Source organism: Ranitomeya variabilis, chromosome 3, assembly GCF_051348905.1.
Source record: "Ranitomeya variabilis isolate aRanVar5 chromosome 3, aRanVar5.hap1, whole genome shotgun sequence".
NCBI lineage: Eukaryota > Metazoa > Chordata > Amphibia > Anura > Dendrobatidae > Ranitomeya > Ranitomeya variabilis.
The window spans coordinates 465903070-465925898 of NC_135234.1; the positions used below are offsets into that span (position 1 = coordinate 465903070).

A 22829-nucleotide genomic window follows, 5' to 3' on the forward strand; every position below is an offset into this window, starting at 1 on the left:
TGCCTGCCTGCCTCTGTATACCACTATCTGCCTCTATATACACCAACCACTGCTACCTCTGTCCTGGGTAGCTAATCCTGTCCCGTGTACTGTGTCCTCAGCAGTCAGTATCACACAGGACAGGATTAGATACACGGCTCAGCAGTCGGTATCACACAGGACAGGATTAGATACACGGCTCAGTAGTCGGTATCACACAGGACAGGATTAGATACACGGCTCAGCAGTCGGTATCACAGGACAGGATTAGATACACGGCTCAGCAGTTGGTATCACACAGGACAGGATTAGATACACGGCTCAGCTGTCGGTATCACACAGGCCAGGATTAGATACACGGCTCAGCAGTCAGTATCTAATCCTCTCCTATGCACTCTCCCCCTGCGTGTCTTTTCCCATTGTGGTTTATTATTTTTGTTGTGGGAGATGAGGGAGTCGAGGATTATGCATTCGGTATGGATTAAAAAAGATTAATAAAGGACTTTATTCTGGCCGAGTCTTTATTTACAATACAACTATAGGATTAGTAATGGATGGGTGCCTTATAGACGCCTGTCCATTACTAAGCCGTGGGCTTGATGTCACCGGACAATATGAAGGTGACATTAACCCCACAAATATGAACCCCACTTGCTACCGCTACAGGGCAAGTGGAAATTGCCAGGCAAAGCGCCAGAAAAGGCGCATGTAAAAGGCGGCTGAGAGCTGATGTTTTTAGCCTGGGGGGTGGGGGGACAGTATCCATGGCCCCTTCCTAGGCTATTAATGTCAGCCCGCAGCTGCATAATATTTGATGGTTATTAATTATAGGGGGCCCCACATCTTTTTTGGGGGGGTGTCCCCCATTTTAATAGCCAGTAAAGGCTATAAGTACAGTTGCGAGCGTGTGAGTGTGAGCACACCCTCCCACCCACAGACCAGTACACTGCTCTCCTGAAATACTGTGCTCCTGTCACCCTGCTCCTTCCACCATACGTCTCTCACCTCCCTAGAGCAGCACAATACCATATGGATCACGTATAATGCCGCTATATATATATATATATATATATATATATATATATATATATATATATATATCACATAATACTCCCATAAAGACCACACATTATGCTGGGATATTATAATATATATATAATATCACACATTATGCCGCCAAGTATTGTGTGATCTATGTGTGATCTATGTGACGGTATTATATGAGATCTATATGGCAATATTATGTTTGATCAGTGTTGTGGAATGATGTAAAAACTATATGACGGTGGTATATGAGAACTATATTGTGGGATTATGTGTGATCTATGTGGAAGTACTAGGTGAGAATTATATGGCGGTATTATGTGTGATCTATATGGTGGTATGTGAGAACTGTATGACAGTATTGTGTGATCTATTTGATAGTATTGTGTGTGATGTATATGGCGGTATTATGTGTGATCTATATGGTGGCATTATGTGAGAACACTATGGCAGTATTATCTTCAGAAAGTGGACCCATTCTATGGTGGTTCTGGCTGAGCACCTGCACGCAGGTCTGAGGTAATAGAGGGGGCAGCATGACCTCCAGTTAGGTGCAGTCAGGGCTGGTGATGCAGCTGAAGAGAGGGGTCTCATTTTTATCGTTACTATAAGGCTACATTTCCTTCCCAGCATCACCCCAGACTGCGCCTGATGTCTCGCTTTCACACATTGCCAGGACAGGATGGAGAAAACAGGATCTGAGGAGGGGAATGGGGTCTTTGCATGCAAAGTCTGGATCAGAACAGGCCATCAATCCGCAGAAATGTTTCCTGGATTTCTGTGGAGCAGACGGTCCATCCATGTGTATAAAAGACAGCGCTCTATGTACAATCCCTGGCTGCTCCGCGCACTGAACATGGTGCCCCCTCCATAGACCAGCACACTGCTCTCCTGAAATACTCTGTGCTGCTGTCACCCTGCTCCCTCCACCACATATCTCCCAGAATCCTTGCTGCCTGCCATCCTCGGTGACTGTCTACTTGTCAGTATAAGGCTGCCGTCACACATTCAGTATTTGGTCAGTATTTTACCTCAGTATTTGTAAGCCAACACCAGGAGTGGCTGATAAATGCAGAAGTGGTGCAGATGTGTCTGTTATACTTCTCCTCTAATTGTTCCACTCCTGGTTTTGGCTTACAAATACTGAGGTAAAATACTGACCAAATACTGCTAGTGTGACGGCAGCCTTACTCTGCAGTCACCAACAAAATGGCTGCTCACTGGGTTCCTGAATATCATCCTCTCATCCCTTAGCAAACACATAGAAGGGGAGGAGAGGAGACATCACACACGTCAGCAGACTCCGCCCATAATTACTGCAGTGCTGTAATGTGAGCTTGTTGTACACGAGGTTTTTCTGAAATTTCAGCAGCTGCTCCCCTTAGTGTTTAAAAGTGGAAATTCCAAAACTTTTCAAATTATTTTTCATATTTTACCAAATTATAAACAAATGAAAATATTTTTTAAGAAAATTTAAACATTAATTCTTTACATTTTTACAATTGCTGTAAAAAAATTTTTTTTTATGGCACCTTCCCTTTAAGGCTTGTTTTTTGCTGCACGAGTTGTTATTTGAATAGCACACTACATAGTGTACTTGAAAATTGGAAAAAAATAATTTCTAGTGCTGTGAATTTGTGAAAAATACACAATTCTAACATTGTGTTATGGGAATTGTTTTCACGGTGTATATTGTGTGGTAAAAATGACCTCACAATAAAATTCTCCTCATCAGTATGATTATGGCGATACCAAACAAGTACAGTTTTTTAAATTATTTTTTAGTTGAAAAAAAAGTCAGGAGTTTTGGAAAAAAAATTTGGGGGGAGAGTTGTCTTGCCATTTTCCGAGACCATAACGTTTTCATTTTTAGGCTGATTCAACTGTATGAGGGCTTATTTTTGTGGAGAAAGACTACATTTTTTTAATACCATTTTGGGATACATGTGCCATTTTATTCACTTGTTACAGCATTTTTTTTTGGTGTTACTGCAGCAACCAAAAAATTTAATTTTGACGTTTTTGATTTTTTTTGCTTCCAATGTTTACGAATTGTATCACTTATTTTTATACTGTATTTTGATAGATCAGACTTTTCAGATCATGATACCACATATATGTATTTGTTTGTTTTGTGTTATCTTTACTTTTAACGGGCAAAAGAGGGGTGAGTTGAACTTTTATTTTTTATTTTTTGTCAATTTTTAAAACTTTTTTTATTTTTCACTGTATTTATTACTCTGCTTAGGGAACTTGAACCTATGATCGTCTGATTGCTTCTGCTGTATGCAGCAGTACCACAGTATTGATGATATAATAAAAATCATGGTCTCCTTTGAAGCCCAGCCACAGGCTGTGTTTTAGGCCTTCTTCAAAAGTCATTTTCTAGTGTCCGCATGTGGTCAGTTTTTTAAGGATCGCAAATACGAGCATATGCACACCCACTGTATTCAATGGTGTTGCGCACATGTCAGGTTTTTCACAAGAACCATGTGTCCGTGTGAAAAACCTGCAGGCATGTCAGTTTCTTTTGCACAGCACGGACGAAATGCCTGCTGCATACGTGCACACTAATGACACAAAGACGACATCCTTGTGTAATCAGCGTTACGTGTACCAGTGCCTGGGAACAGGTGGTGCAGTTTGTGGTAATCCAAGACACTGGCCAGCTGCTGAAGGCAGCTCTTATAATTGTCTCCTGGTCGCACTGAGATCAACGTGACCAGGACACAGTGATGGGAGTTTATTCAGCTGACGGCACCTGGGGAGAAGCTTACCAGCTGTACTGTTAGCTTGGCAGTAACAGCTGACATCACCATTTCCCTCCCCTTTTGGGTGTTCTAGTATCCCTGGGGCAGAATGAAGAGTAGCATCACAGGGCAGTGCCATTTTGTGGGTGATTTCCCTGTGATCTGCTATCACCAGTAGTTACTGTATCTCTCTCTCCCATCAGTCTTTATATGTCTCTCTCACCCAGATTACATGATTCTCTCACCTCCCCCTCCACAATGTCTGGCCATTCACTGCATATCTGCAGCTCCTTCTTATCTTACTGAGGGATAAATCACAACTCCTGCTGAGCAGCTGACAGCTCCTGGTCCGATAATGCTAATGGTACACTGTTCCTCCTTGATGTCTTTGCAGTCTCTGATACTCTGCCCCTGCTTTTCTCCTACATTTTACTCCTGTCAATCTAGGATCTGTTCTTCTAGAAGCATTACCGCTTATGTTAGCAGATCTGAGGGCTCCATGAATAAGGCAGCAGAACACTCCCACTACTGTGAATTGTGCAGCCCACAGAGGGGTGACCAGTTCACAGCAGTGACAGTTCTATTACAATAGATAGGGTCGGAGACCATCTGTTATCTCCTATGACCATGGGGTGCCGTATTATGACACTGAAAGTGTTGTGCTGCTACTGTGAAAGCAAGATGTCAGCCCCCAGTGCCTTCTTTAAACACCTATACAAAATGTTTTTCAAATGCAATCAAAACTTGGTTATAACAGCATGTTATGCTACATTACATTGATTTATTAATGATCTACAAATGCAGTACCTTCCCTTTAATAGCTTGGGATAGGGTCAGAGATATTGCCCCCCTCAGGCTACCAACATCAGCCCTCAGCCGCCCCAGAAATGAATAAACCTGGCACGTAGCCTTGTTCTTGCCTGTGGTGGTGGCAAGAACCTCTGAAACTGGGAAGTGTACACTCGACTTCAGAGACACAGTGATGCTGCCGAAATAAGTGGCACGCATGCGCGAGATTTGCATTAGCTGGGATGATGCCTGCTTTTTCAAATTGTGTTATCATGCCCACAAGGGAGTAATGACATGGAAAGAGGGATGACTAGTCAAGGGAAACTGATGCCCATTTGAATAGTCAAAGCCCTCATTAGCATAGGAAAAAGGGACATTATAAATGCTTTTCAGTCAAGGAGGCAGGCCTTTCCCCCCCCTGCCCAAGGCAGGAGAAAAGAGCGCAGGCGCCGGCTCATTTCAAAACAGTGCTGAGGAGGCGGCGCCCGGGCCAAGAAGATTTGAGTGACGGCTGTGTGGCGTCTGCAGCAGGGGGGAAAGGCCTGCCTCCAGGACTGAAGACAAGGTATTTTGGACAAATTGCAAAACTGATTATTTCGGCAGTTACAGCACCCAGAACTAAAAGAGCCACCTTGTCAGAATGCAGCATTACTGCTGCACAAGGTGGCTCTTTTAGTTAAAAACGCCTGGGGGGGGTGACAGGTTCCCTTTAAGTATTACACTGGTTTGTGCACATAACTCCTATACAGACCCATGTGCAGGTTCCCTTTAAAAATAAAACTATTTGTAAAGTTGTTTCAAGATTTCATGTTAGATTAACTGGAGCAATGTCAGAATGTTGTCTGCAATGTGACATTGACTGGTTTCTTGAATCTCCTTAAATTACATATGGATCACCCCCTTGGTGGTGCATCTAATTACCAGGACACTGATGACATATTAAAAAAAGGCAACTGGCAAGTGACAACAATGATGTCTAATTATCTGCTTAATTAACTTTAAGTCATTGTGTTGAGATGCTCTGTAACATACTCTCACGTCAGTACACATGCAGTATTATAACAGTACATGCCTGGGACTAAGGCTAGGTTCACATTAGCATTTCTGTGCACAGCGCATCATCTGCATGCACAAATGCATGCCAAAACGCATGCAGATGCTGCAGTTTTACTCCGCATCATCTTACGCATGACGAAAAAAAAGCTGCATGTGCATGTGTTTAAATGCATTTTGGCATTCGTTTGCGTTGTTTATGCGCATGGTGGAGGTGGTGACATCATTTCCCATAGACAGTAATCAAGGACAGTCTCAAGGACCTCTATGGTTACTATACAGAAGCATCGCTGACCCCCGATCATGTGACGGGGTTCGGCGATTCGCTCATTTCCGGCCGCCCGGCCGGAAGCGCTGGTTAAATGCCGCTGTCAGCGTTTTACAGCGGCATTTAACTAGTTAATAGCAGCGGGTGAATCGTGATTTCACCCGCCACTATTGCGGGCACATGTCAGCTTTCAAAACAGCTGACATGTCTTGGCTTTGATGCGGGCTCACCGCCGGAGGCCGCATCAAAGCGCGGGTTCTGACCTCGGACGTACTATCCCGTCCGAGGTCAGAAAGAGGTTAAGTTGATTACATGGATCTCTATACACATGCTTTCGACACCCGTTTATTTTTTTAACTAGGAAAATTTTGCAATTCTGCTCAAGTTCAAATGCTATTCTATTCTGAAAGCAATTTTCATATCCTTCCCCTGTGGGATAACAGTTCTTTAATTTATGCCTATTCTGAAGGAGCTAAAATTAAGCCAATTCTGACCCCATTCAATGTGATTTATTTGTACATATTTTACTTAATATAAAGAACATTACTAGAGATTCAATAGTGTATGTTGTCCAAAAACTGGCATTACATTCTGTTTAAACCAGTATCAGTAGCTACATTCACACACCTGTCTCTGTGTATAATTTACACGTGTGCCTATCACTTCCTCTGTCATCTACGTCTGTTTTTAGCTGACTGCACTAATGTCCTGTCATCCAGATGACAAAGCATTGTACTCACTCCTCTTTTTATTCTTTTTCACCACTGTCATCTGTAGACATTTTTCTAAGAGATCAGAAATGCAAGCTAGTTTACTTCATGCCTCATACACACTGCTGTACTACTGCTCTGCACAAGTTTCCTGTTGTACAGCACTCCTATGCAGTTAAGTCCAGAAATATTTGGACAGAGACACAAGTTTTGGCATTTTAGCTGTTTACCAAAACATATTCAAGATACAGATATATAATCAATATATACTGTATATTATAGTGCAGAATCTCAACTTTAATTTAAGGGTACTCACATCCTAATTGGAGTACGGGTTTAGGAATTACCATATTTTCCAGCGTATAAGAAGACTTTTTAACCCCTCAAAATCTTCTTAAAAGTTGGGGGTCGTCTTATACGCCGGGTACAGACAAATGTGCATATGGTGGGTGGGGGGGAGTGGTCCCGATGACGAAGAGAGGGGGCGTCTCACAGGAAAGTGTGAGTGGAGTAGCCCCCTGTTACCTCATTGCGGCAGCGTGGGGGTCTCTGTGCTGGGGAGCGGAGGCTCCTCATTGCGGTAGCATAGGGTTTCTGTGCTGGGAGCGGCAGCTCCTCTTCGTGCCGTGGGGGCTCTGTGCTGTGGGGCGGTGCATCTTCTTGCAGCGTCGGGGCTCCTCCGGCATCTCCTCAAGGCCCGGAGGCACCGGCAGCTCCATTGCTGCTATGCGGTGGCCTCCGGGAAAATGGCCGCTGGGGGCGGCGCATGCTCAGATTCAGATCTCGTCTCCCCAGATCTGAATCTGAGCATGCGCCGCACCCAGCGGCCATTTTCCCGGAGGCCACCGCATAGTTGCAATGGAGCTGTCTGTGCCTCCGGGCCTTGAGGAGATGCCGGAGGAGCCCCGACACTGCAAGAAGATGCACCGCCCCACAGCACAGAGCCCCCACGGCACAAAGAGGAGCTGCCGCTCCCAGCACAGAAACCCTATGCTACCGCAATGAGGAGCCGCCGCTCCCCAGCACAGAGACCCCCACGCTGCCGCAATGAGGTAACGGGGGCTACTCCACTCACACTTTTCTGTAAGATGCCCCCTCTCTTCGTCATCGGGACCACTCCCCACCCCAAAAGGCACATTAGTCACCGGCCCTATAAGACGACATACGGCATATAAGAAGACCCCCGACTTTTAAGAAGATTTCATATTTTACCTGGAAAAGTTGGGGGTCGTCTTATACGCCCAGTCGTCGTATATTCCGGAAAATACGGTACATCTCTTTAATATGTAAAAGGGACCACAAGTAATTGGACAATTATCCCAAAAGCTCTTTAACCCCTTTACCCCCAAGGGTGGTTTGCATGTTAATGACCAAGCCAATTTTTACAATTCTGACAACTGTCTCTTTATGAGGTAATAACTCTGGAACACTTCAATGAATTCTGGTGATTCTGGCACTGTTTTTTCATGATATATTGTACTTAATGACAGTGGTAACATTTCTTTGATATTACCTGCGATTATGTGTGAAAAAATGGAAATTTGGTGAAAATTTTGAAAATTTCACAATTTTCCACGTTGAATTTTCATGCCCTTAAATCACAGAGATATGTCACACAAAATACTTAATAAGTAACAATTCCCACATGTCTACTTTACGTCAGCACAATTTTGGAACCAAAATGTTTTTTTATTAGGAAGTTAAAGGGTTAAGGGTTAAAAGTTAAACAGCAATTTCTCATTTTTGCAACACCATTTTTTTCTTAGGGCCCACTTAACATTTTAAGTCACTTTGAGGGGTTTACATGATACAAAATACCCAAAAGTGACACCATTCTAAAAACTTCACCCCTCAAGGTGTCAAACGCCGTGTCAAACACCATGTCGCGTTTGGAGAGAACCTGATGTACCTAAACAGTGAAAACTCCCCACAATTGACATCATTTTAGAAACTAGGCCCCCAAGGAACTTATCTAGATGTGTGGTGAGCAGTTTGAACCCCCAAGTGCTTCACAGAAGTTTATAACGTAGAGCCGTACAAATAAAAAAATCATATTTTTTCCACAAAAATGATTTTTCACCCCAATTTTTTATTTAACTAAGGGTAACAGAATAAATTGGACCCCAAATGTTGTTTTGCAATTTTTCTTGAGTACACCGATACCTCGTATGTAGGGGAATACTACTTTTGAGGCACAGTGCAAAGCTCAGAAGGGAAGAGATGCCATATTGGAGTTCAGATTTTGCTGGAATGGTTTGAAGGTGCCATGTCACATTGGCAGAGCCCCTGAGGCTCATTTTACAAACAACACTCCCCAATGAATTCATCTAGAGATGCAGTGATCATATTAACACCACATGTGCCTCATAGAATTTTTTACCACTGAGCGGTGAAGAAAGAATAAGTTACATTTCTACCACTAAAATGTTTTTTTTAGCCCCAAATTTTTAATTTTTTAGGGTTAATAGGAATTTTTTTTTATAACAAACTGAGGTCCGTTTTTGTCTGAGTGTGCCAATACCCTACATTTAATCGGGAAATATTTTTCAGGCATAGTGCAAAGCTCAGAAGGCAATTAGCACCAGAGTTTACTGTTATGGTTTACAGGTGCCATAACCCACTGGGAGATCCCATGAGGTGCCAAAACAGCAGAACCCCTCCATAAGTTACCCCATTTTACGAATTGGACCTCTCAATTAATTCATCTAGGGATGCAGTGGTCATATTGACACCACAGGTGTGTCACAGAATTTTATACCATTGGGAAGTGAAGACAAAATAACTACATTTTTACCACCTAAATTTTGTTTCAGCCAAAGATTTTACATTGAATGTGGCAATACCCCATATGTGGCTGTAACAGTACTACTTAGCCATACAGAGAGACTAGGGAGGAACTTAGCACTATTTTCCTATTAAAGTGAATGGGTCTGTGCACATGTCAGTGAGTTTCCACGGACTGTGTGTCCATGGGCAAAACACGCTGATATGTCCATTTTTAATGTCAGAACAGGCCACAAAACATCACGCACATGTGCATACACATAACACACATGGATGTCATCTGTGTGACATGCTCTGATCATTCTCCTCTGCTCTGCTGGTGATTGGCACAAGCAGGGGAGAATGATGAGAGTTACGGTACATTTAAGTGATAAAAGAGCAGGCTGCGGCTGATGGGACTATTACTCCCATCAGCCTATCCCTGCTGCTGCTAATAACAATGAAAGCAGGAGCGGCTGATGGGGGTATTCATCAACCATCGCCTGGGCTATAAATAAATAAATGAAAAAAACATCATGGGTTCCCCTGTATTTTTGATAACAGCCAGGCAAATCTCACAGCCGGGGGCATGCAACCCTCAGCTGTCAGCTTCAGCAAGGCTGGTTATCAAAAATAGAGGGGTCCCCACACTGTTTTTTTTAAAACTATTTAAATAAATCATTTTAAAAAACGACGTGGGGTTCCCCCCATTTTTGACTACCAGCCTTGCTAAAGGTCACAGCTGGGGGCTGGCATTCTCAGGCTGGTAAGGGGCCATGGATATTGACCCCCCAGCCTAAAAATAGGCCCTTTTCTGTTCCTGATTGTGTTTAAGTGCACAAAGATTGGTCCATAAAGACCTGCTCGGGTGAGTTTGGTGCGGAAGAACATGACTGGTCTATACAGAGCCCCTATATCTTCTCCTTTCTTCTAACTGCAGCTTTAACCTAATCCCACCTCTACCCTCCCTTATCCTCCCCTCTTTTGAAATCCACTCTGTCCGCATCTACTCTCCCTCCAACCTCCAAGTGGCCATCTTATACCGACCTCCAGGTCCGGCCACTGCCTTTATTGACCAATTCTCCACCTGGCTTCTTCACTTTCTCTCTGCTGACATTCCCACCATCATCATGGGTGACTTCAACATCCCCATTGATACTCTTCAGTCAACAGCCTCCAAACTTCTGTCCCTTACCTCATCCTTTGGACTTACTCAGTGGTCCTCCGCAGCCACCCACACAGACGGACATACATTAGACCTGGTATTCACCCATATCTGCTCTCTATCTAACTTCACCACCTCCCCTCCCTCTATCCGACCACCATCTGCTCACCTTCTCATCCCTGTCCTCCTCACCGGTCATCCATGTCCAGCAAAATGCGCACCCCCGCAGAAACCTTGCACATCTAGACACCCACACACTCTCTGACTCTATCCTACCACTGGCATCCATATCCTCACTCCACAACACAGACACTGCCACTGCTTTCTACAATGCCACTCTCGCATCAGCTACTGACACGGTTGCCCCTCTCGTCCATGGCAGAGTGCGACGTATCAATAGACAACCTTGGCACAATAACACCACTAAAAAGCTCCGGCAAGTGTCCAGGGTTGCGGAGCGGCCTTGGAAGAAAACACACCTGCAAGACGACTTCACTGCATTCAAACAGGCAACACTCGCTTTTAAATCTGCTCTCACCTCTGCTAAACAGGCCTACTTCACAACCCTCGTATCTTCCCTATCCTACAACTCCAAACAGTTATTCACCTTCAACTCCCTCCTCTGCCCCCCACTGCCCCCTCCAACCTCCCTCATCTCTGCTGAGGACTTTGCCACACACTTTAAAATTAAGATCGACCAGACAAGGCAAGTTTCATTGTTCAACCACCACAACCCCTTTGTATACCAGACCAATACCCAAACACCATAACCTCTCTATCCAACATCACCGAAGGGGGGCTTAATTGTCTCCTCTCCAAATCGAACCTCACCACCTGTGCGCTCGACCCCATCCCATCCCACCTCCTCCCCAACCTCGCCACCACACTTATCCCATCCTTAACCCACCTCTTCAACCTATCATTATCTTCTGGCACCTTTCCTTCTGCTTACAAACATGCCACAATCACGCCTATCCTTAAAAAGCCAACCCTCGATCCACCTGCCATGTCCAGCTATCGCCCAATATCACTGCTCCCATTCGCTTCAAACCTCCTGGAGCAGCACGTCCACTCTGAACTTTCCTTCCACCTCTCATCTAACTTGCTCTTTGACAATCTACAATCTGGTTTCCGCCCCATCACTCAACTGAGACAGCCCTGACCAAAATCACTAATGACCTATTTACCGCCAAAGCTAATGGACAATACTCTGTACTCCTCCTTCTAGACCTGTCCTCTGCTTTCGACACAGTTGACCACTGCCTCCTACTACAGATCTTCTCCTCCTTTGGCATCAAAGACCTCGCCCTATCCTGGATCTCCTCGTACCTTTCCAACCGCACATTCAGCATCTCCCACTCCCACACTACTTCCTCATCCCATCCTCTCTCTGTTGGAGTCCCCCAAGGCTCTGTTCTAGGACCCCTACTCTTCTCAATCTATACACTTGGCTTGGGACAACTCAGAAAGTCCCATGGATTCCAGTACCACCTCTATGCTGATGACACTCAGATCTACCTCTCTGGCCCAGACGTCACCGCTCTGCTGTCCAGAATCCCAGAGTGCCTATCAGCCATATCCTCCTTCTCCTCTCGCTTCCTCATACTCAATGCGGACAAATCTGAACTCATCATCTTTCCTCCATCCCATAGATCTTCCTTACTTGACCTATCTATCGCAATCAATGACATCATGCTTTCCCCCGTATCGGAAGTCCGCTGCCTCGGAGTAACCTTCGACTCTGCCCTGTCCTTCAAACCGCACATCCAAGCTCTTTCCACCTCCCGTTGCCTCCAGCTCAAAAACACCTCCAGAATCCGTCCTTTACTCAACCGTCAATCTACTAAAATGCTTGTGCATGCCCTCATCATCTCCCGCCTTGACTACTGCAACATCCTTTTCTGTGGCCTCCCTGCTAACAACCTTGCACCTCTCCAGTCAATCCTTAACTCTGCTGCCCGACTAATTCATCTCTCTCCTCGCTACTCCTCTGCTTCCCCCCTCTGCAAATCTCTTCACTGGCTCCCATTCCCTCAGCGTATCCAGTTCAAATTACTAATACTGACCTACAAAGCCATCCATAACCTGTCTCCTCCATATATCTTTGAACTACTCTCCCTCACGTAAACTCCGGTCCTCCCAAGACCTCCTTCTCTCCTCCACACTTATTCGCTCCTCATCCAATCACCTCCAAGACTTCTCACGAATATCCCCCATCCTCTGGAATTCTTTTCCCCAACACGTTCGACTACCAACCACATTTGGATCCTTCAGACGGAACCTGAAAACCCATCTCTTCAGGAAAGCCTACAGCCTGCACTGACCCCGCTGCCTCCTCATCACTACTGAAGCTACTGCCTCACCAACGCCGGAGTTCCTGCAACCCTCAACCTATTGTCTCCTTCCCCATAATCCTGAAGAATGTAAGCCCGCAAGGGCTGGGTCCTCGCCCCTCTGTATCAGTCTGTCATTGTTAGTTTGTTTACTGTAAGTGATATCTGTAACTTGTATGTAACCCCTTCTCATGTACAGCACCATTGAATCAATGGTGCTATATAAATAAATAATAATAATATCAATCCCATAATACCTTTGGGATGAAATAGAATGGAGATTGCGAGCCAGTTCCTGTCATCCAACCTCAATATCTGACTTCACAATGCTATTTTAGATAAGTGGGCAAAAATTTCTACAGATACACTCCAAAATCTTGTAAAAAGTCTTTCCAGAGGAGTGGAATATTTTTTAGCTGAAAAGAGGGGCCAGCTCATATTAATCTCTATGGATTTAAAATGAAATGTCCTAACACATCATCTAGGTGTAATTTGTGGGTGTGCTAATACTTTTGTCAGTAGTGTGTAAGTCTATGGGCTTATGCTGTTCCTTTGCATGCCTCACATTTCATATTAACTCATATAGTGGTATATTCTCTCAAATTCCCATAGAGTCGGAATCTCTTCCAAAGGATTCAGTATTTTGTTAATATTCTCTCTTAAACGAGGAGTATTGCAGGTGCTTGAGGGACATGTTCGAGTCCCTGCACCCGCGTATTTTGCTGCTGTAAGACAGCAACAAAACATGCGGGGATTGCCTGACAAACATTAGAAATTCCTGCATGTTTTGTGGCTGTCAATTTTTACAGATGACCAAAAGAACTGTTGGGCTGAAGAGAGGGAATAAAAATACTCCATTGTAAAGGACAGTAAAAGAGGATAGCTGTTTTATTGAGTTTACTCCTATTATTTTCTGATTTATTTGTTCTACCTTCATTTTATAATTTGTTGTTTTTTGTGATCTTATAGTGAACAGAAACGCTTGTCTTGAATATTTCCTTAACTTACCAATGTCACCACGTACATTACAGACTCATAAAATATAAATGCCTTGAAACTAAACAGAGCAGAAAGTGACACATTGATTTGAAAACTGAGGACTTAAAGTTCACTCTCATTACTTTATTAAAGTCTTTAACATTTCATGAAAGATCATTAATGAATTATCTGTTTACATCTTAGGCCTTTTTAATCAAATGTCAACATCTTTTTGGGGTCTCAGCTCATTAGACATGTTTCCACTAGCGATGGCTTGACAGGAAGAAAACCTTTGCTGTTAGTGATGTATTTTTTTATTTTTTTTCTTAAGGAAACTTGCAAATACATATGAAAAGAAAATTTACTTAAAAGCCATTCTAATTAAAGATTTCTACCCCCCCCCACACACAAAATATTTTACACTTCCTCTGTACTGTCTGTTCAAAACATACAGTTGATTGCTTTCTTCTAAATATCAATTTTAATTAATAGTGATGGTATTAAACTTCAAGAATATTGTATCAAAGAGTTGTTCACGGACACATTCATATTTATGTCCTTCATAACACAAATATGACTAAACACACATTTTGTCTGCTGGCGGCACGCTTAGATACTCTATTCTTTTCATGTGTGAGATTTAGTGTATAAATGCAGTTTATCATCCGTCCATATTGTTTTCTAATATACCTTAACTTTCAGTTGGCATTTCTACAAACCCTTTCCAGCAATCTGCAGAACAATATCAAACAATCTCTGGACACTTTCTGTAATAGTAAAAATTACAGGTATATTTGATAATGTAATGTGACATCCTACAGTGTCATCTTTACAACCCTCACCGAAGATGTCATCCAGCTTTCATACTCACGAATGGTAAATATGTCCAATTATACAGCCATACAGGCTATAAAGCAATGCATAACCATGTACTTTAGAGGGCTAGAAATGTTTGACGACATCTAACGTCAAGTTCATACAAGCACTCAAATTATTGGAGCAGTATAGCTACCGTATGTGTGTAGCTCCGTGTTTTTGACCATACACAGTCCTGCATGCTATTGCCTGTAATATTCTGGTCCATAAAATGGACCAGTTCATTGCATACTGAGATTATTTGGTCTGTGTGAAAAATCTCTCATGTGCACTAGTATACAAGCTTGGACTGGCCCACAGTAGAACAGGAGAAAATCCTCCGGTAGGCCCCTATGAAGGAGTACTAATGAGTGGTGCTTTATACTTGATTCACAATTTGCAGAAATACCGTAGGTACAATCTAATCATTCATCAAACAAGCTAGCCAAATTAAGATTACAAAAGTAAATTTGTGTACTAGAGTCAGGTTATTTTTGCATGTAGCTGAACAGTGGGCCCCAAGAATCAAATCAATGTTACTGGTGCACCTTTGTCAACCCAATTCGACACTGAGCACACAGGCTACATCTCTAATGGACTGCACACTGAGACCACATTGAACACAGAGAAACGTGAAAAAAATCCCATGCCCATGTTCTGGCATTTTTGATGGCAAGAATAGCATAGCATGCTGAATGTTTCCTCCAGTCAAAAGTCCAGAAATCCTATTAAAGAAAAAATGCAGCCAGCTCACCCGAATCGGATCATGTGATGTGGGAGCATGGAAGTCCTTTCTGACCAAAACGCATAAATCCAAGGAAAAGGTGATTTTTCCAGCTCCAGCTGAAAATGTGAACTTTATTGAAGAAAATGTCAAAACATAATTTCATATGGACTCCATGATTAGAACTGTATAGAGAAACTACGCGTTTCATAACTTTTTTAATAATCATATTTACAACCACTTGCATGTGAAAGACTATGCTCACCTAATAACCAAATAACATACCCGAGACATAGGAATATATTACAAAATAATTCAGCTCCTTTTTTTTTTCCAGGTATCTTTTTCACTTTTGTGGTGGTGATGCATGTCATCTGGGTTCAGAGCGTGTCCGATGTGAGGGGTTACCAGGACATGAAACAAGAGGATTGCCCAGGATTCACTGTGGACATTCGCTATGGCTGGTCCTTCATGCTGGCACCATTTGGGATATTTTTTTCTCTGTTGGCAGGAATGCTATTTCTCTTAGTCGGGCATACTATTGTTGTCCATACAAAATAACCTGGTCATGTTAGGACTTCTCCAAGGTTTCAGATATAAATATCTTCACAGTTTCTGTTATCTTTTATAATAGAGGACCCAATCATTTGCAATTTTGGAAGTACATTTCCTAGAAGTTTTTATGTGCATTTGTCAGTTGGTACTGTACTTTGTTTAGTCACTTCCAACTTTATTTGTTGTCTGCCTAAGACCAAATATCACAGTAGGTAAAGGGAACCTGTCACCAGGAAAAATGCTATTAACCTGCAGATCTGGGCTTAATGTGCAGGTTAATAGGGTTACTAACCTGCCCGGTGCCTAAACCTAGCCAAACTCTCTGAGGGAGAAAATAACTTTACTCTCGCCAGCAGCATTTGGTTCCAGTCACGGCGGCGGCATCGGCACTGGTTCAGTCACCGCTCGAGTATATAGAGCGACGGCTGTTGCTGCGCCCCCGACCCTGACTGACACTGGCTATGCATTAGGGCCGGATGTCAGTCAGGGTTGGGGGCGCGATTACAGCTGCCTCTCTGTATACTCAGAGCGGTGACTGAACCAGCACTGGTGTCGCCCCGTGACTGAAACCAAATGCTGCGGAGGAGAATAAGGTTCATTTTCCCACCATAGCATTCAGCGACATGCAGGTGCCGTGCAGGTTAGTAACGCTATTATCCTGCAGATTAACCCCATATCTGCAGGTTTACAGCATGTTTGCCGGTGACAGGTTCGCTTTAAGTGCTCATTGTATATTAGCTAAGTTACAGAATGTAGTATTGAAATGTGTCTAATGCATTATAGGGAAAGAGGAGAGGATGTAATTTCATCCTCTCATCTGCTCCTTGTTCTCAGACCATCATTCACATAAATATAGTTTTCTGTGCTCTAAATAGAATACAGTTGTTCACTTGGTTTCAATGCCAGCAGTCATGATTCACGTATATAGTGCTTCTCTGCCAGATTGTCCAGAGCATTTTCTCAGCTGCACAATATGGGACATTCTTGGTATAAGTAGTTAAAGCAATAACCGTACATGTCATTGAATATATGTCTAGCTGATGTATATCACAAGTGCATTTCTACATTTTGAGTCATATTTACAAGGAATATTGTTTTATGATAGTTACAAAAGTGGTAGTAGACTAGATGGGGATGTTAACTATTAAAGTGTACTTCCAGTACTTCCATAGACATACTATGCACAGCTACCAGATTGTGCACTATAATGTTTTTTTTTTTAATCACTTGCTTTTGTGATTTTTGTCATGAATAGAAGCACCGACCAGCCGTTGTCTCCTATGTTTCCATCCACTACACTGTACAATCACATTGCATTGACACATATGACACTGGAGATGAAAACTTAGGAAACAGCATGGGTCGTGCCGCTCTTAAGGGCTGAATCTGTAAAAAACTGTTTTAGAAAAAGCTGTTACTGTACAACCTAATGCAGTCATTTTTCTGCATAACAGGAGGTACATTTTATTGTATGCTTGTCTCACAAATGCATGTCTAAGCAATGCAACGAAGGTGGATACAGCAGATGAAATAAGTATTGAACATGTCAACAATAATCTAACTAAATATATTTCTAAAGGTGTTATTGACATAAAATTATGAAATTCTCACCAGATGTCAATAACAACCCATCCAATCCACACAGGCAAAAAAATCAAACCATAGATGTCCATAAATTAAGTTATGTGTAAGAATGAGAAATGACACAGGAAAAAAGTATTGAACAAGCTTACTGAAATGTAATTAATATTTTGTACAAAAGCCTTTGTTGGTAATGACAACTTGAAGGAGAAACTAGTCACATGCATTGCTCAGGTGTGATTTTGCCCCATTTTTACACACAAGCACTCTTCTAATCCTGAAGGTTCTGTGGGCTCCTTCTATGAACTCTGAGCTTTATTTCCTTCCATAAATTTTCTATTGTCTATTTATGTTCATCATCCTGGTAGATGGCAGAAGATTTTTATCAAGAATATATTGGTAGATTTGCCATTCATTCTTCCTTCAATCATATGAAGTTTGTCAGTGCTGTATGCTGGAAAACAGCCCCACACCTTTATGTTCCTACCTCCAAACTTCGCCATTGATACAGCGTTTTTGAGGTGGTATGCAGTGCCTTTTGGCCTCCAAACATGGTGTGTGTTATGACATCCAAAGAGTTCAAGTTTGGTCTCATTTCACCAGACTTTATTCTCCCAGTATTTCAGAGGCTTGTCTAAATGTTGTTGAACAAACTGTAAATGTGCTCGAACAAGCTTTTTATTTAGCAATGGAATCTTGCGTGGTGAGCGTGCATACAGGCATGAAGGTTGAGTGCATTACTTATAGTTTTCTTTGAAACAATTGGACCTTCTAATTCCAGGTCTTTCTGTATCCACAGGTTGTCCTTAGCTTTTGGACAACTTTTCTGATAATTCTTTTCACTCTTCTATCTGAAATCTTGCAGGGAGCACCTGGTTGTGACCGGTTTATGGTGAAATAATGTTCTTTCCTTTTCGGATTATGGCCCCAACAGTGCTCACTGGAACCTTCAGGAGTTTAGAAATTCTTCTATAACCAATGCTATCAGCATGTTTTGCAACAGTTGGTGTCATGACTTTCCATGGCTTTCTGCACCTCTCTTTCTTCATGTGTTCAATACTTTTTCCCTGTGTCATTTCTCATTAATACACATAAATTAATGTTTTTGGACATCTATGGTTTGATTTCTTTGCCTGTGTGGATTGAATGGGTTGTTACCAACATCTGGAGAGAATTTCATTTCAATAGCACCTTTATATTTACTTAGAAAATTGATGATGTGTTAAATACTTATTTCACCGCATATCAAGTTACTCATGATTAGTCATGCTTTATCTGTCAGTCTTTTTATTAATTTAAGAAACAATTAATATAGAAGCAGTGCATAAGCTGTAGAGAAATATCTAAATTCTTCATTTATCTCATTTGAAGCTATATTGTGTTTGATTACAGTTACAAAAAATATATACATTGCATGATATGTGAAAAATATATCACAGGAGATCAGCCATGTTCCCCTCTTTCTCCTCACTTTCTTCTGCCAAGCTGCACTAGCAGCCTCCTCCTTCAAGCGCATTTGCAGCAGGACAAAAGATTCTTAATGGGAATTTGCCCTAATCTGAGAGCAGAATAATATGGAGGCAAAGACACTGATTCCAACAATATGTCATTTTACTGGTCTGCTGTAGCTTTTGATAAAATCACCGTTATATTCGTTGAATATTATCACCAGAGGATTTATAAACCTCCGCCATGTAGTCCTCCATATTCATGAGTTCTGTATACCCCACCACCACTACCGATTATCAGCTTTCTGTCAATGCACAGCGTACACAGAAAAATGCCGATCGGTGGTGAGGATAGGTTTATACGGAGCTCAGCATTTAGAGAAATGGTAGATCTGCAACAGAAAAAATGGTAATTTTATCAAAACTGCAGCAATCTGCTAATTAAGGCTTTGTTCACCTTGCATGTTCGAACCAAGCTGACACTTGAAATGTCACTATAGGCAGCCATTCAGCGTTTGGACGGATGCCTCAGCACCCATTGTGAGGGTGCATGCTGTCAGATGCACACCTCCTGAGCTTATGTACCAGATAGTGGGAACTAACGCAGTGTGGACCACATCAAAGTAAAAAATTCTGGAATCAGGGTCTCATAGTGCTGCTCTCAGAAGGGGTAGCAAAAACCTGGTGATAGTTTCCCTCTAAGGCCAGACCCCTTGGCTAAGTCCCATCTCTTTTCAGGGTAAAACTGATCAATAGGAGATTAACCCGAGTTATAACTATTTGTTTCCCGAGCATGTACTTCTTAGATATAAATAGCATGAGTCACTGAGCCCAGTGATTGTCTGCAGCAGTCATGTACGCTATGGTCATCACATCAGGACTGCATCTTGACAACAAAAAGCAGGACAGCAGCAGGGAGGCATTCCTGGACCTGAGAAGGATGAGCATTGCTATGTTTGTTTTTTCATCATCTGCAACCCTAAAGATAAATAAAATATATTCCCAGACAACTCCTTTAATGATTCAATTCTACGTTCATAGTTCTTAAAGTGCCTGAAACATTTAAAAGAAGTGACATGTTCATTATTCAGAGTATAGAGCGAAAAATGGTAGCGTTGCTGCAAGAACTATGGCAAAACCTCTGCCAAAACCACTTCAGGAAAACGATAGCTGTTCTCCTAAAGTGGCTTTGCCAGGGAAAACTCGACGACTGGATGGCGTCTTAAGACCCCATGAGCACATAGTCTTAGGGTATGTGCACACACCATCCTTTTCAGGCAGATTCCGCCTGGAAACCTCCTGAAAAAGCGCAGCAAAGCCATTACAAAAATGAACATATGCACAGCAATGTAAAATTGACTTGCTGTGCACATGTTCAGTGTTTTGTGACTTCTTTTAACAGGTTCCAGGTTTGGAGGCAGTTAAAGAAGGAGCGTGCTCATTCCTTGTGCAGCATCTGCTAGCAAGGCGCTCTCTAGCTATAGCCCAAATTACAGAAAAAAGATGCCAGTGGCCAATCTGCTGCAAAAAAGATGCCAACACTGCTAGTTAGGTCACTTCAGGCAAAAAAACGCAGACTTTTCCATGTAGTGGCTTCGCCTAGGAAACTTTGGCAGGTCTAGCATGTGCTCACACTCTTATTTGGGCTTTACATGCTTTTGTTTTGTTTCTCAAATATGCACATATTATTCATTTTCTTGGCATAAGGTATTATGAGAGTTAATATCTCATACAACTATCTAAGTTTATGTAGAAAATGCACATGTATGGACAAGCGTTTTTCATAAGATCCTCTATACCAGGGGTGTCAAACTGCATTCCTCAAGGGCTGCAAACAGGTCATGTTTTCAGGATTTCCTTGTATTGCACAGGTGATCATTTAATCACCTGCACAGAATGATTCCAGCACCTTGTGCAATGAGAAGGAAATCTTGAAAACACGCATGGTTTGAGGCCCTCGAGGAATGCAGTTTGACACCCCTGCTCTATACTAAGTAGAATTATATACAAGACATAGCAGTCATTTACTGCACACTCAATAACCAGGTTTACTCCAAAATGCATGTTTTTCCCATACCATGTCAAAGTTTTTACCAGCAAAGTACCACTAATACTAAAATGGACCATAAACTAAGGTTGTGCTCACAGTCAAAAACTGTGATAGTGCTCAGCATCTGCAATTGTTCCTTAAAAAGGGCATACATCAGCAGGTTTTTGCTATTTAATGTGAGAGCACCTTGATGTAGTGAAAGAGACCCTGATTCCAGTCATGTGTCACTTACTAGGCTGTGTTTTCTATGTTAATATAATCATTGTTTTATCAGCAGAAAATTACCACTACGGGACAAACTGCCTCGAGCAGCTCTCCTTCTTTCTTTGTGCACAAAAAGCTGCCAATTGAAAACTGTGCTTTTATCACAAATAATGTAAACTAGGTGATACATCGCTTACAGCTCATTTACATATAAGAAAAACTATATCAAGGAAAAGTATTATTTTATTCCACTTCCTATGGCCTGCATGCCCATATAGACAGCTTAGGAGGGTTTTTCCTACTGAAAGATTCCTTTTAATGGGAAATTCTAACCTGGTCGGACAACGTAATTTGTGTTTCATTGTAATTATCTCCACCTTCAGTACACTGCTAAATCATGTTTTAGCTAAATCTTTCTGTTTAAAGAGTATAAAACATGGTCAATTGATGCAAATGAGCCTCTATGCCAATTCGTAGAAACACTGAGTTGATATCAAGTATGCACAGTGGTCTTAAATAATCTGTCATCTACAATACACAAAAATATACATGTGTATTGTATTCTGCAGAAGAATAATGAATGTCATTTCATTTCTGGTGATGTAACAAATACTGTATTCAGATTGCTTACATTTTTTTCTAAATGTATTTTATTTTTGCAGTGGATTATATATTTACTATAATAAATATACTTTGTATTGCTTGAATGGTATCTATAGACTCAAAGCTGCTTAAATAGTTCTCTAATGAAAGTCAGAGTCAGGGCTTGTTCAGACGAGTGTATCATACGGACTAGTGCTGTCGCAATAAGAATCGGACGATGTGATTTAATATTACTGATCAGATGACAGTTTTTCACATGGCTGAAATGTCCTTGTGAAAAAAATTGCAACAAGCACTATCAAGTCTTGGATAAGACTCGACCAGTCATCTCTATGGGTGCTCAGAAAAATAATCCCATCTGAATCATCTGTGTAACATCCGATTTTTACAGATACATTGCTATCATTAACCTAGGATGCAGTGATCACATATATTTTAAACTGTTGATATATAAAATCAGATGCCACATGCATGTCACACAGATGCCACACAGACATAATAAATGGACACACGGATGGTGCGAGGATGACAATATGGATGAAAATAGTTTTCTGTATGAAACTTGTAAATATTTTCATATGCTCGTCTGACCCTGCATTCACATATTTGTGTGACTTGTTCGAGTGCTGTTTGATCTTTTTTATAGGACTACACTGGAACCCGTAGAGCAGAATGAATGTATTCACACATGGATGTGTTAAAAACATGGATCCGAGAGTGAGATCCGTGTGACTCAGAGCAGGTCCTATTCTGATCCAATTTTGCAGATCAGAGTCGGCCATTTAAGTCTATGGAGCGCATTGAGACACAAATGCATATTGAAAGTGTGATGGAAATATATTCCAACTTGAATTTATTTTGCATCCACGTCTCACTGATCTATTGCTTAGTGATCCATTTGAATAAAAACGTGACATTCCAGGGGTCTGTGTATTGGCTTGGAAGAAGGCACACATCTTCAGTAAAAAAATGAAAGA

The 22829-nt window shown here is 42.0% G+C and overlaps 1 protein-coding gene across 1 annotated transcript in view; it reads left to right on the forward strand.

The window, feature by feature from the left end:
- Nucleotides 1-16296, forward strand: part of TMEM182 (transmembrane protein 182) — a 63840-nt gene extending 47544 nt beyond the window's left edge. The window contains exon 5 of the mRNA XM_077296658.1: nucleotides 15749-16296. Within this exon, the coding sequence (XP_077152773.1) occupies nucleotides 15749-15972 (224 nt within the window). The 3' untranslated portion in view covers nucleotides 15973-16296. The remainder of the gene's footprint in view (nucleotides 1-15748) is intronic.
- The last annotated feature ends 6533 nt before the right edge of the window (nucleotides 16297-22829 follow it).